Here is a 15308-nt window from a genome sequence, read left to right on the forward strand (position 1 = left end):
GAGACTTTGGTTCATCCATTACCCAAGCAGTGTACACTGTACCCAACGTGTAGTCTTTTGTCTTTCACCCCGCTTCCACCAGTTCTCCTGAGTCCCCAAAGTCCATTGTATTACTCTTATGCCTTTGCATCCTCATAGCTTACGTTCCACTTATGACTGTGAACATACAATGTTTGGTTTTCCATTCCTGAGTTACTTCACTTAAAATAATGAGCTTCTGGCTCCTTTCTATTCATGGTAATCTCTTTGGCAAATGGTAACTTGGGACACACCATTGGTTTGCTCTCCTAAAGACCTTTTCACTCTTTATATAACCAGGCTGTGAATTTCCCAAATATTTTTGCCCTGATTCCCTTTTACTTATAAATCCCATCTTTAAATCATTTCTCTTTTTCTCATATATTACTATATGCAGTTAAAAGTAGCCACAAAGGCTGGGCACAGTAGCTCATACCTGTAATCCCAGTTCTTTGGGAGGCCGAGTCATGTGGATCACTTAAGGTAAGGAGTTTGAGGCCGCCTGGCAAACATGAAAAAATGTTGTCTCTATTAAAAATAAAAAAATTAGCCAGGTGTGGTGGCACACACCTGTAATCCTAGCTACTTGGGAGGCTGAGGTACAAGAACTGCTTGAACTTGGGAGGCAGAGGCTGCAGTGAGCCAAGATCACACCACTGCACTCCAGCCTGGGTGACAAAGCAAGACTCTGTCTCTAAATAAATAAATATGTAAATAAATAAATGTAGCCACACAGTTCCTTCAATATTTCGCTTAGAAATCTCTGCTATCCTAGTATATATCTCTTAAATTCAGCCTTCCCTGAAGCCCTCAGGCATGGAGATAATTCAGCCAATTTCTTTGCCACCTTGTAACAATGTTGGTCTTTACTCTAGTTTCCAGTGCTTTGTTTCTCATTTCCATCTAGGATCTCATCAGAATGGCCTTTAGCATTCATATTTCTACCAACAATCTAATCATGACACTTAAGTAATCTCTAAGAAGTTACATTCTTTTCCTACATGTCTTCTCTTTTTTTGACTCTTCACCAGAATCATCCTCAATGGTCCATTCACAGCTATCTAGGCTTTTTCTAGCCTGCTCCTCCAGATTCTTCCAGCTTTTAGCCATTACCCAGTTCAAAACTGCTTCCACATTTTCAGGTATTTGTTATAGAAACAAGCCAATGTCTGGCACCAGTGTTCCGTCTTAGCCCTTTTTGTGTTGCTATAACAGAATACCACAGACTCAGTAATTTATAAAGAAAAAAGTTATTTTTTTACAGTTCTGGAGGCTGGGAAGTCCAATATGAAGGTGCTAATCATCTGGTAAAGGCCTTCTTACTGCAGTATTCCATGATGGAAGGTAGTAACGCAAAAGGGTACAAGAGATAGAGAGGGGAAGGGAGCCAAACTCAGCCCCAGTAAAACCCAAGTAGTTTTAGGTCTCGAGTAGTCTTATCTTTGGTTCATTTGTCCTTCCTCTTGTATCATCTACTCTCAGACTTCATTTATTCTAGTGTGAATACTTCATTAGAATCATCACTTTTGTAAAAGCTTCCTTTCGCATCTCTGGCAAATTTTACAGTGAATAACAGCCAAAATTTGAAAGCCCTGAGGCTGGAGACCCAAGTGAAATGTTTCACATGGATTTAGAACCCCAGGCCAGACTACATTAGTTTAAACACATAAGGCACGTTATATAGGAGCCTACATTACTATTCATGATAATACTGTCATGGAAAAGTGCATTCAGAATTACAGTGCGGAGAGCCAGTTGCTTTGCCACTCCAAAGCAGAGCAATACAGAACCCTCATATTCCCGCTTATCTTTTTTACCACACAACAGGAATAGGAAAAATTGAGGAGGGTAAACAGGAAGGTGAAAGCTGGAGGGAGATTGTCTCTGCTTCTGTAAACTGATGCAGAAGCTCCCACAAGAAAAGGGATTAAAAACAGAAATTAGGACCATAGGAGAGAAAGGCTAAGCAACAGACCCTTTCAAGAGAGGTTCTGGTGGTCAAGGCATAACTTCTTAGGAAAAGATCTTGCTACATGTACGTTTACTTATATTTTTCACCATTAGTTTTATTAACAATCAAACTGGTTTCCTTTTGCCACTTTCTGTAGGCACCACTATCCTAGCTATCTTGATTTGTCAATTCTAAAAAATAGTTCGAACAGTCACTGACTCCTAGACCAAGGAATTATAATGGATCACGAGTCAAGTAAATTTTTTATTTCTCCAAGAAACTACTTTATACCCCTCTGTCTTTAAGTCACAGAAAAGACATCACATAAAAGGCTGAATGTTTGCTTGTTTTGACTGGAGGAGCACAGGGCTGAGTTATTCATACCCCATCCCTTTGAGAGCATTATGATCGCTGGTCTTTGAAAAGCCCATCACTTGCTTTCAAAAAATATGTATATATTTCTTTCTATCTCCATTTCCTCCATTTCCACTTTCATTCACCCTTTAGGCAGTCATTCTAATGGGTTATGTGGCTTTTGTTTTTTTGTTTGTTTGTTTTGTTTTGTTTTGTTTTTTCTTTGAGACAGAGTCTCTGTCGCCCAGGCTGCAGTGCAGTGGCACGATCTGGGCTCACTGCAACCTCCACCTTCTGGGTTCAAGCGATTCTCGTCCCTCAGCCTCCCCAGTAGCTGGGATTACAGGCCTCGCCACCACTCCTTCATTCACGGCTAATCTTTATATTTTGACTAGAGATGGAGTTTCACCATGCTAGTCAGGCTGGTCTCGAACTCCTAACTTCAAGTGATCTGCCCTCCTCAGCCTCCCAAAGTGCTGGAATTACAGGCATGAGACACCATGCCCAGTGGTTATGTGTATTTTTAAAATTTGTAAGTGTTCTTGAAAATATATATTTACAATTCATGTCCATGTTTTTATTCATGTGTGTAAATGGTTTTGTATAAATATCACATCCTCTAATATTTTTCACTCAGTACTTGATTTTTATGATCAATCTATGCTGCTACACATAATTCATTGCTACTAACCACTAAGCGTTACATCACAGTATGCAACCACCACTTTATAATTCTGTCTACCCATGATAGACACTCAAATTACCTCCAATTTTCTACCTCTACAAGAAGATGGAAAGTACATCCTCACGTATGTTTCCTTAGTACCTGCATAACAATTTCTTTGGAATAGATATTCAGGGGTGAAATTGTGTGATCATTAAATCGGATTGTACTTAATGGCTTGGCAGAAGTGCATTCTCACCAGTGGGGTACGAGGATTTCTATATCCTTGCTTTCTAATTTTTGGCAGACTAACAGGTAATAAAGTAACATCACATTGTTTTTCTGATTTCTAAGGAGATAGAGCATATTTTCATGTCATTTTCCAAATCTGAAACTTTTCTTCTTTGAAAAATTTTCCCCATTTTTTTTTCACCATTTTTCTATTGATCTTTATTTGTTTTTCCTGCAGATTTGAAAAAAATTAAACATTTATAAATATCATCTCTTCATATTTAAATTTTTGATATTTATTTGACAGAAACAGATCTGTCATTTGTCTCTTAATCTTACTATTTATGTCTCTCTTGTAAGATAAATTCTTAATTTTGTTATAATCAAATTTATTATTTCACTTTACAGTGTGTGAATTTAAAATTTTACCCCAGGCCATCAGTCACAAAGATATTCTCCCACATTGTTTCTTTAATTTAATAGTTTTATTTGAACATTTTTGTCTTTATTCCACCTAGAATTCACCTTTACATTTGGTGGTAATTAGAAACCCACATTTATTTGTCTGTTAATAGCTGGCCACTCTTAGCAATGACATCTTTAAATAATCCACAGTGACTTATAGTATGATCTTTATCAAATATTAGGTTGTCATAGATACATGAGTCTTTCTCTGAACTTTCTGTTCAGTTTCATTAGTCTACATGTTCTGAAAATACCATATAGTTTTATTTCTATAGCTTTGTATTATTAATATTTGATAAAGTATTTCTCTTTTTTGTATTTTAGACATGTGTGGACTTTCATTCGCTCACTTAAATTTTAAAATGAGTTTACCAAGTTTCTTAAAAATATTTTTTTAAACAAGATTGCTCTGAACATATAAATTTGAGGATGGCCACACATAGTAGCTCACACCTATAATCCTAGCACTTTGGGAAGCCCTGACAGCAGGATTGCTTGAGCCCAGGAGTTTGAGACAAGCATGGGCAACATAGAGAGACCCCATCTCTAAAATCATAAAATATAATAACATAAAATAAAATCAATTTGAGAATTGATCACTTTATAGCATCACTCAATTCAAGATCATGAAGTATCTTTCCATGGTTTTAATTCATTTTCTATGTCTTCAATTTGAGTATTAAAATTTTCTCCATAAGGCTTTTATGTTTTTAAGATATTTGTAGATATTTTATGGGATTTGCTGCTATTGTGAATGGTATCATCTTTTTAATTTCTACTAGACTATTGCTTGCATAAAGAACTACTATGGATTTTTATAGGAGAGTCAAAGAGTTATCTAAATCTCTTATGTGTTCTTATGTTTTGTCTATGGATTCTATTTTTTTCCAGTATTACATCAATTAAAAACAATGACAGGAATAGATTATAGCTTATGATCTATAAAATCCCTATTTTTCTTTCCTTATTGCATTGAACGTAACCTCCAGTACTTTTCTTTCTGTTCTCAACCTTAAAGAAGCTATAACTAAATTTTATCCATTAGGTGTAATGTTTACTGTAGATTTTGTTCACTTTCTTTCTTTTTCTTTTTTCTTTTCTCTTTCTCTTTCCATCCCTCCCTCCTTCCTTTCTCATGCCAATTTGCCCAAAACAATCCTACTTTATTCTTTTTATAGCTGACATTTACCTTGTGCAGTATTAATCGTGAACTGAAGTGTGAAAATTTGGAAGATAAATTATGTGGTTTTTCTGTATTTAACCTTTACCAACCTCAGAACCTTTTCTTATATTCTTAGTTTGACAAAAGCTTTTATCATAACTAAGGAGTGATCTCTATCAACTGCTTTTTCTGTATGAACTGAGGTAATACTACACTTTTAGGGGTGGGGTCTTACTGTGTTATCCAGGCTAGTGTCAAACTCCTGGCCTCAAGTGATCCTCCCACTTTAGCCTCTTGAGTCGCTGGGATTACAGGCATAAGCCACTGCACCCAGCTGATATTCTGACGCTAAATCATCTTTAAATTTCTGGAATAATTCTACTTGATCATGATATTATTTTTAACACACTTAAGATCAGACTGAATATCATTTTATTTAGAATTAATTCCGAAAGCAAAAGGAATTCTATTTTTCTTTTCTTCTATTCTCTCACTTAAATTTTAAAATGAGTTTACTAAATGTCTTTATTTGGTTTTGGAGTCAAGATTACACGAGCCTCTTAGAATAAGCTCATTTTTTAAGGACAATATCTTAATAAGGGAAACATTAACAGTTTCCTAAAATTTGTAAGAGTTCATTTGTAAAACCATCTGGATCTGGGTTTTGGGAGAAATAGGAAGAAGAGGGCTTTGGCTGCGGTTTCAACTTGTCTAATACTTGTTTGTATAACTAAGTTCTCCATTGCTTCCTGTGAAATTACAGATATTTTGTGTTTTTCTAGGAGCACATCCATTTTATTTAGGTTTCCAAATGTATTTGATGTAGCTGTTTGTAACATTTTACGATAATGTTTTTAACCTGTGTTGACTTTAGAATACTTTCCCTTTCCACCTTGTACTCTATGTATTGGCATTTCCTCGTTCTCTATTTTGTTTTTCCTTAATTATTCTTGCCAGATGTCAGTCTCACTCACTAACCTTTTGGAAGAATGAGAATCGGCTTTTGTTAATGCTCACTTTTGTTTTTCTATTCCACTTATTTCTATCTCTGCTTTTGTTATTTTAAAACTTCTTGTTACTCGGGGTTTGCTCTCTTGTACTTTTTGTGTTTGTTTTCTCAATTGGAAAGCTCAGGCCATGTTTTAAATGGTCAAATCTGTTCTGTCACTACTGCCTTGTCAGTTAGAACCCAATCCCCCAACCACACATACCAGCAGGTCAGGCCAGCTTTTCGTCTACCCAGACATTTCTTATACTTCTTGTTGTTGTCATTTTAGTTTGTTATTATTCGTGCTTGGAATCTTATTGTTTCTTTAGAGAAGATTTGAAGGGAGGGAGTCAGCATTCTGAAGTAATTCACCAACTTGGCAGGCATTAGAAATTAAAAATAATTTCTTTATTTTTTATTTTTCAGGGTTTTTTTCTTATTTTATTTTTTGCCAGCTTACACCAAAAAATGATTTCTAATGTTTATATTTAGGCTCAGAGTTTACCATTCTTCCCAGGAAGTTTCTCTCTCTTTAATAGAAACACTCACTCTGTTAGGTGATACGAGGCCTATGGAAATGGTAGTGATTTATTCTACTTCTTACAAAAGAGAAGAACACAATTTAAAAACTATAATGAAACCCAGAGTACTTATTTCCAAATCTCATGTTTTCAAGATAGCACAGGGAATATGTAGGCCAACTGAAGTGCTTTATTAGCCCCTGAAAACTAAGTCTAAATGTTGCCCCAAATATATGGGTTATAGTTATTTAATTTCTTTGGTGACCTTATCTCACTACAGGGGCCTTCCTATATGAGCTGTTGTAGTTAGTAAAACTACTGTTAGATTTACCAGGGAAAGGATTGTTTTGTTTTGCTTTTCAGATTAGAGCCATTGGCCTATAGAATATACACATCAAATAACAAAATGTGTAACTCAGGCAGGACATTTTTAAAAATTGTTTTTAACAGTGGAATTCACCACACATGCTTATATACAAATAAAGACCAAAATATGAAATTTAAATCAAAAGACAAATCATAATAAAAAGTATATTTTTGTTTCACATGATGGGATGATTAAACAAGAATACATTTGAAGAAATTTTGACACAGTAAGTTATTTATGTACATTGACTTATTTGGTGATTTAAAAGCTCTGAAGTTAGAAAATATAGTTACAGGGCACACTTAAAACTACAGAACCTGAAAAGCTAAAAATTTTTAGGTCTGAGGCTGGAGCCCACATCTTGTGTTTTTGTTTTAGTTTGTTTTCTTTTATACTTTGTTTTTTTTTCCCATGTTGCCAAATGAGATAGGCAAAGAGAAGAAAGAGTTGGGTGGGACCATAAAAGTGGAAGAGAGATACAAGGAGAAAAGAAAAATATTTTATCTAAGGAACTTCCCCAGAACACATCATGCTGTATTAACATGGTATTTATCTTTATCCAAATGTACTCTGATCAAAGGAATGTATCCTCTACAGTAGTGTGCCTGCAAAAACACAGCCTCATTAGGCCCTAACAAGCAAGAGTTAACACTGTATTTTTTAATGCACATGTAATATTTAACAGTCAAATATTGTCTATTTTTATTATAAAATATTTACATTTCTATCTAAAATTAAAAAGCTGAAATAGTCTAGATATACTATCTTTTCTACACTTTCATAGTACAAATTCTTGGGTTTTGTTTTGAAAAGTGAGGAGTAACATGTAACCTTACAAAAGATATCATGGATGTATATCTATATCCCACTGCCCTTTTAAACTACAGCAGCTAAGGCTGGGCAGGGTGGGTCATGCCTGTAACCCTAGTGCTTTGGGAGGCTGAGGAGGGTGGACGCTTGAGGTCAGGAGTTCAAGACTACCCTGGCCAACATGGCGAAACCCCATCTCTACTAAAAATACAAAAATTAGCTGGGTGTGGTGGCACATGCCTGTAATTCCAGTTACTCCGGAGGCTGAGGCATGAGAATCACTTGAACCCAGGGAAGCAGAAGTTACAGTGAGCCAAGAGCAGGCCACCGCACTCCAGCCTGGGTGACACAGCAAGGCCCTGTCTCAAAAAACAAAATAAAAAAAGTTAACCCATGAAAACGCACATGCTCATAGACCATGTCTAGCACCTTAATATAACTGAGCATCAGCCCAAGAGCTTCATGAGAAAGACATGAGAAAGAAAAACACTAAAATTTAAAATGCTACATGGTAATTAAAGAACTGTTCCAAATTTCTCAACATGTCTTAAATATAAAGACAGCAAAATTGCATATAAAATGAAACCTCACTCCCAAGGATAATGAAATTACACTGGATGGAATAGATGGGTAGAGAGTTAGACAGGAACATATCTAAGTTCCCTTCCATTTCTAAGACTATATAATTGAGATGTTTTGAACTTACCTAAGTATTTTGGATAAAAATAATCCTAGAAAGAAGAAAAAGAAAACATATATCTTAGCAAACCTAAATTTCATTATAGAGTTAAAACTTAATTTTATAATGTGTTTTTATATCAAAGATGCAAATAAATTACGTATAATCATCATTTTCACATTATAATTTTTTATATAGTAAGATATACCAAGAGAAAACAGTAAAGTTAAACCAATAAGATACTTAGGCTTAAAGAAATACTGATCAATTAATCATGTTTCAAAAGCTTCTAATCTGAAAACAAGCTCGATTTAAGATGGTAAATATAATCATGTATGCCCTTTTTTTGTACATCCTTTAATTTTTCCGTAATGATTAGATAACCATTTGACACGTTTTATGTCATAATGATCACCCACACAGATTCAATGTTCAATCACAGTAACATACTCTTTCTTGTTTTTTGTTTGTTTGTTTGTTTGTTTGAGATGAGGTTTCTCTGTGTCGCCCATGCTAGAGTGCAGTGACATGACCATGACTCACTGCAGCCTCAACCTTGGGCTCAAGTAATCCTCCCATCTCAGCCCCCCAAGTAGCTGGAACTACAGGTACATGTCACCATGCACAGCTGATTTTTTGTTGTTGTAAATTATTTTTTTGTAGAGATGGGGTCTCACTATGCTGCCTAGGCCTCAAACTGCTGGGCTCGAGTGATCCTCCTGCCTTGGCCTCCCAAAGTGCTGGGATTATAGGTGTGATCCAAAGTGCCCAGCTAACAGTGACATACTTTGAAGTGAATTAAAGTAGACATTTATCTTGTACATCTTATGTACATGTAATACCTTACTTATAAATTGGTTGTGTACCAAAAATTTGTCTGCAAATCAGTCATTTGGAGTAAAGAATGTGCTTTCTTGAAGGGAGAAAAATGTTAAAAATTTCTGATAGTAAAGTTCTCAGGCTGGTCCACGAAAGCATTCTTAAGCCACGATATATCTAATGTGTACCATTAACAGTACAAGAATACCTCACGAGAAACCAAAATTTCTACACAAAGACATATTCAATGTTACCACTTAGTAAGAACAGAACATAAGCTCATCCAGAACTGAGTCAAAGGCCTCATTCTTTCCTCCTCTCACATATAAACCTACACAATAGATAATGGGATTCAAAGGTGATGTTGCAACCGTCAAAGGAATATATTAGAGATGTTGAGGCATAAGTGGTACTGTGAAGACTGGAAATGTGGACTGCGGTATTAGAGATGTGGACACCTGTAATCACGAGAATCATAACACAGTAACAAATGTTTCGTGGGGGTGTGGCAGGGGGGTTACTGTGGTCACACGTGTAATCCTAGCACCTTGGGAGACTAAGGTGGGCAGATTGCTTGAGCCCAGCCTGAGCAACATGACAAAACTCCCTCTCCACAAAGAATACCAAAATTAGTCAGGTGTGGGGCTACACACCTGTAGTCTCAGCGACATAGGAGGCTGAGAGAGGAGGACTGCCTGAGCCAGGGGGTCAGGGCTGCAGTGAACTATGATCATGCCACTGCACTCTAGCCTGGGCTACAGAGCAAGACCCTGTCTTTAAAAAAAAAAAAAAAGTAACTTTTTTTTTCGTTTCTCCCCTTTCTGTCTTGCTCTTTCTGTCACTTTTTTCTCTTCTGTCAGTGAGAATTGGTGGAAGAGAGGAAGCGCATAAATGAGTTTTCCTTACTCACTATCTTTCCCCCTCTGTGTTAAGGTCTTCTCCCTCTCTGGGCTTTTGCTGCTTAGAGGCTAAGCTGACAGAATGTATCTACAATGTTAGAAATACATATTCAATATTAATGAGTGATGTACTAATATGGTATCTTGGGCAGACAGGCATGCCTTATAATATTCCAGAATAACAAAATAAAAATTAGAAGAGATGGGGTAAAAAAAGGTAAAATAAGAATGACAGAGTGTTGATCATTATTAAAGGGGTGGGGGAGTTTGCATACTGAAATTCATTACACTGTTCTCTCTACTTTGAGATCTATTTAAAATCTATTTAAAATTTCAATATTAGATGATACCTACAATTCTGACTTAAAATCTTTCATGTAAAGTAACAGTAGGCCGGGTGCAGTGGCTCGTGCCTGTAATCTCGGCACTCTGGGAGGCTGAGGTAGGTGGATTGCTTAAGCCCAGGAGTTTGAGACTCGCCTGGCCAACATGGCAAAACCCTGTCTCTACTAAAAACACAAAACTTAGCCAGGCATGGTGGCACATGCCTCTAATCCCACCTACTCAGGTGGCTGAGGCACGAGAATCTCTTGAACCCGGGAGGCTGAGGCTGCAGTGAGCAGAGACTGCACCACTGCACTCTAGCCTGGGCGACAGAAAGAGACTTTGTTTCAAAAAATTAAAATTTAAATTTTAAAAAAAATGCCAATGGAGAAATTTAATGAAGCATTGTGATAACAATTCAAACTAGCGCACACACACGTTAATACTTGAGACATCCTCTCCCCTCCCTCTAACACTATCAAATTCTGGTTAGAAGAAAATATTTGCAAACCATGAGGTCAATACTATTTGCTGATAATGAAGTGTAACTGAACTGTAGTTTAGTCAGAACAAGCTGTTATTGGTGATCAACCCCATTTTCCTAACAAACCCATTTTCCTTTGAAGGCACTTCCTCTCCTCTCCCCCTAACACTATCAAATTCTGGTTAGAAGAAAATATTTACAAACCATGAGGTCAATACTATTTGTTGATAATGAGGTGTAACTGAACTGTAGTTTAGTCAGAACCGTCTGCCTAACAAGCCCATTTTCCATTGGAGGTACTTCCTCCTGAAATGGAAGTGGTTATGTGTGGAAGGTGATACACAAAATCATTGACTTTAAGATGGAACAGAAGGGAGTACAGGCTGGAAATGTTCAGTCTGTAGTTGTATGTCTAGATGTGTGAACTTGACAGTTTCCATAAATGCTTACCGTTTCAGGGTCATTTTCAAAGACCTCCCTGGCTTCTTCTTTATTGCACAGTTCTTCAATGCATTCTCTTTCAAGATTACCCTGTTTGGTTTCTTCAAGCATAGCATTTGCACGACGCTTCCTAACCAGGACTTGTGAAGCCTGTTGCTTTGACAAAACTGAAGGAAAAAATAAGTTTATATGAATTAATCATTTTTCCAACTAAAATATATTGTTTTATTAAACAATAAGCGTTAAAATCATTTTCTGCCTGTGAATTCTATGACATTTAAAATCAGTATGATCGAACTAAGAAAGAAATGCAGATACAGAAGCACGTTGGTTAACAATTCAGAGAGCAGGTTTGGTGTGCAGCTGCAGCCCTCATATGATGGTCTACACAAATTATTCAGGTTTATACTTGAGGTTAAACATACCAGGTAATATTCAATATTTCCTTCATTAGGACTACATCGGAGAAAACATGCTGAGGTCAGGTGTGGTGGCTCACCTTCGTAATCCCAGTACTTTGGGAAGCTGAGGCGGGAGGACCACCTGAACCCAAGAGTTCAAACCCATCCTGGGCAAAAGAGCGAGACCCCATTTCTACAAAAAACAAACAAACAAATTATATATATATACACATATATTTGAGAAGGAGTCTCGTTCTGTCGCCCAGGCTGGAGTGCAGTGGCACGATCTCGGCTCACTGCAACCTCTGTCTCCCAGATTCAAGCGATTCTCCTGCCTCAGCCTCCTGAGTAGCTGGGATTACCAGAGTGTACCACCGCATAAAAAATATTAATTGGGCATGGTGGCATGCACTTGTAGCCCTTGCTACCTGGGAGGCTAAGGAGGGAGTGCCACTTGAGCTCAGGAGTTCAAGGTTACAGTGAGCTATGATCATACCACTTCACTCCAGCCAGTAAGACCCTCACTCTAAAAAAAAAAAAAAAAAAAAAATCTGAAGAAAAAGAAAAAACCATAATGAAATGCCTATGTCAAAAGCTGTAGTCTTAGCCAGGCCTGGTGACACATGCCTGTAATCCTAGCTTTTTGGGAAACTGAGGCACGAGAATCATTTGAACCAGGGAGCCAGAGGTTGCAGTGAGCTGAGATTGTGCCACTGCACTCCAGCCTGGGCAATAGAGCAAGACTCTGTCTCAAAAAAGACAAAAAAAGAAAAAGAAAAAGAAAAAAAAAGCCATATGATCTTTAAAGCAAGAGTAATAAACTTTCTCAATTTTAATGAAAAACCTTTGTGATCTCTGTGGAGATTGTTGTTGAACAGCAACAATAAAAATAACATAACAAAGTTCAGTATCAAGCAACAGACTGGAGGAAAATACCTACAGCATATAGAATAGAAAAAACAGCATCCAGATAAGCTGACCAATACAGAAATGCATGTATGGTTGTATTTCTAAAATATAAACAAACTATAAAGAAAACAATATAAACAATCATATAAACCATCACTACAGAGAAAAAATGGGCAATAAACATTATAAAGTGTTCAAATCAAACTTTTTAAAAATTGGATTTTTGCATATTAGACTAACAAAACTTTAAAAGAATGATAATATCAATTATTGGTGAGAGTAAGGGAAACCATGTATTCTTGTACACTGGTAGTAGAGCATAAACTGGCAGGTTTTATTTGAAGGTATTTTGCTAAAATTTAAAGCACATATACTCTTCATCTCAACAACTCTGCTTCTAAGTATGTTCTACATATATGCCCATGTGCTGGAAAAAATAGAATCGTTTATTGAAAGACTGTTTGTGAGATCAAAAAATTAAAAACGACTTAAATATCTATCAAGAGGAGCACAGGATCAGGCACAGTGGCTCAGGCCTGTAATCCCAGCACTTTGGGAGGCCAAGGCAGGAGGATCACTTGAGCCAAGGAGTTCAAGACCAGCCTGGACAACAAAGAGAGACCCCATATCTCCAAAAAATTTTAACAATTGTCCAGGTATAGTGCTGCATGCCTGTAGTCCCAGCTAGTCAGGAGGCTGAGGCAGGAGGATCACTTGAGCCTGCGGGGGGTCAAGGCTACAGTCAGCTATGATCACACCACTGCACTCCATTGTGGGTGACAGAGCAAGACCCTGACTTTAAAAAAAAAAAAGAAAAAAAAAAAGAGGTGAATAGAAATAAAAGCTATAATAAACCTGTACTGTGGAATAATATGCAGTTGCTAAAAGGAAGATATTCTTGTACTGAAGATCTCAAAGATACAGTAAGTTAAAATGCAAGTTGTAAAATGCCACACTCATAGCATAATTCTCTATAAATCAGCTAAAGTAGTAGATATGTAAATATGTGGAAAAATACATAGAAAGGAGTTTGGAAAGACAAACTGCTAATACAACAATTATATCTGAGAAAAGTATGGAGAGCGTAGAGTTTTGGTTTATTATTTTAGTATGTTAATATAGCTTTTTAATGAAAAATGTAAAAAATATAAATAAAATCTACAAATAACTTTTTTCCTGATTTTAACCACAAATGGTTCTTTCACTAAGAAGATAAACAAGTAATATAAATGTCTGAATTTCTTTTCCTTTTCTTGTCTCTTATTACCTGGTAAACAATAAGCAATAAATACTCAGAAGTTGAATAATAGAAGGAAAAAAAAAAAGCAAAAAGACTAATTGACAGTCACTCACCACATTTGTTAAGGAACTGAAACATCTTTCAAGAATGAAGTAATATTACTTTATTTTTCTGACTTGCCAAAGCAGAAGTTTAAATGGATAAATGAATAAATCGTTTGGGTTAGATCTATAACCCTATCTCTTGCCATGTTTATCATGCTCATTAAAATAGAGATGAAGTCAAGGCAGTGTGCATATAAAAGATGGTACTCGGTGATCATGCTATCTGCCAAGTGTGTTATTGACTGATCAATGACAGTCCTGTCAACAATGGGCCTGTCATGGGCAATTATCTCATTTATTTGAAGTAGTTTTACACATGCTAGTTTTTAATAAATACAGCCAAAAAAAATTGGACTTTTTGAACTTCACAGCAAATACGTGATTCAGGGGAAAACAATAACACTTTAATGAAAGGGTGAATACACTGATTCAATTTTAAAAATCAAGGTTAAAAGCACTTAGGAAATAAAGCACCACGAATATTCACTTCTTGGCATTTTTTCCTTACACAATATTAACTTCTGGAATTAGGAGTTTGATAGTGAATTTTAAGAACATCTCTTTCCCCGTATGGGCCCTCACTAAATGGTACAAATCAGGTGAAGTAACACATACTGTATTCATGCTTGTGAAAGCAAAGGTCTAAATCACCCAGAACAGCCAAGGTTTTCGAGTTCTTAGGAATGTCCACTTAAGTTTAGAAAAGTAAACATAACAACTTTTATTATTTAAGAGATGATGAAACTCAGGTAAAAAGCAGGCAACATATTTTCCCATAACTGTAAAGTGAATAAACAACAAAACTACAGGTGGATCATAGGCATCCCAACTCTCAGAGCTGCAATCCATTGTTTGTTGTCTGCTGCTTTTCAAAAATCAGGAAGTTTTACTGTCTCTATTGTTGAGAGGAATATTAAAAAGCAAAAACTGTTACGCTTCTGTCCTACAGAAAATTAAGCTAACAACAAAAAAAATTTTGTCTAAATATATTTGCACCAAATTTGGATTTCATCTAGTCCAGCCCAACGATGCTTTAAGTTGGCATGATACATTACAATGTTCAAAGCATGAATTAATTATTTCATCTGATTTTCACATAATGAAATAAACTATAAGACAAAATTATCATCCCTATTTTCCTACTGAAGAAATTGAAGCTGAGAGAGGGGACATCATTTGCTGTAAACTACGCTAATGGAATTCAAATATACCCATCCCCTTAGCCTAGTGCTCTTTTCTTCTGTATATTCTGCTACTCAGATGTCCACGATGTACCTGATTTAATTTTTTTATTTACATATTTTTATTTGGAAATGTGTTTATCAGTACAGTGAAACTAAATCATAGAGACATTGATGTCATTAGATATAATTACTTTATAATAAAAGACATGGTAATATATGATATAAGATTTTAGAACTTTAGTGGAATGGGCAGCTTCACATTGATGCCATTTCAACAGTGAATTATTTCAGTC

At 36.2% G+C, this 15308-nt stretch overlaps 1 protein-coding gene across 3 annotated transcripts in view; it reads right to left on the minus strand.

Annotated features, from left to right (window-relative positions):
• The window catches only part of PROS1 (protein S), a 100732-nt gene that overhangs the window by 44635 nt on the left and 40789 nt on the right, over nucleotides 1-15308 (minus strand). For 2 of the 3 annotated variants that reach the window (XM_025377156.1, XM_025377158.1), the window contains exons 2-3: nucleotides 11187-11344; nucleotides 8238-8262 (exon numbers count right to left, since the gene is read on the minus strand). In XM_025377156.1, coding sequence (XP_025232941.1) covers nucleotides 8238-8262; nucleotides 11187-11344 — 183 coding nt within the window. Of the gene's footprint in view, nucleotides 1-8237; nucleotides 8263-11186; nucleotides 11345-12518; nucleotides 12605-15308 lie in introns of all 3 variants that reach the window. The other variant, XM_025377157.1, reaches the window with a different exon arrangement.

The sequence above is a fragment of the Theropithecus gelada genome, chromosome 2 (genome assembly GCF_003255815.1).
Source record: "Theropithecus gelada isolate Dixy chromosome 2, Tgel_1.0, whole genome shotgun sequence".
Classification (NCBI taxonomy): Eukaryota; Metazoa; Chordata; class Mammalia; order Primates; family Cercopithecidae; genus Theropithecus; species Theropithecus gelada.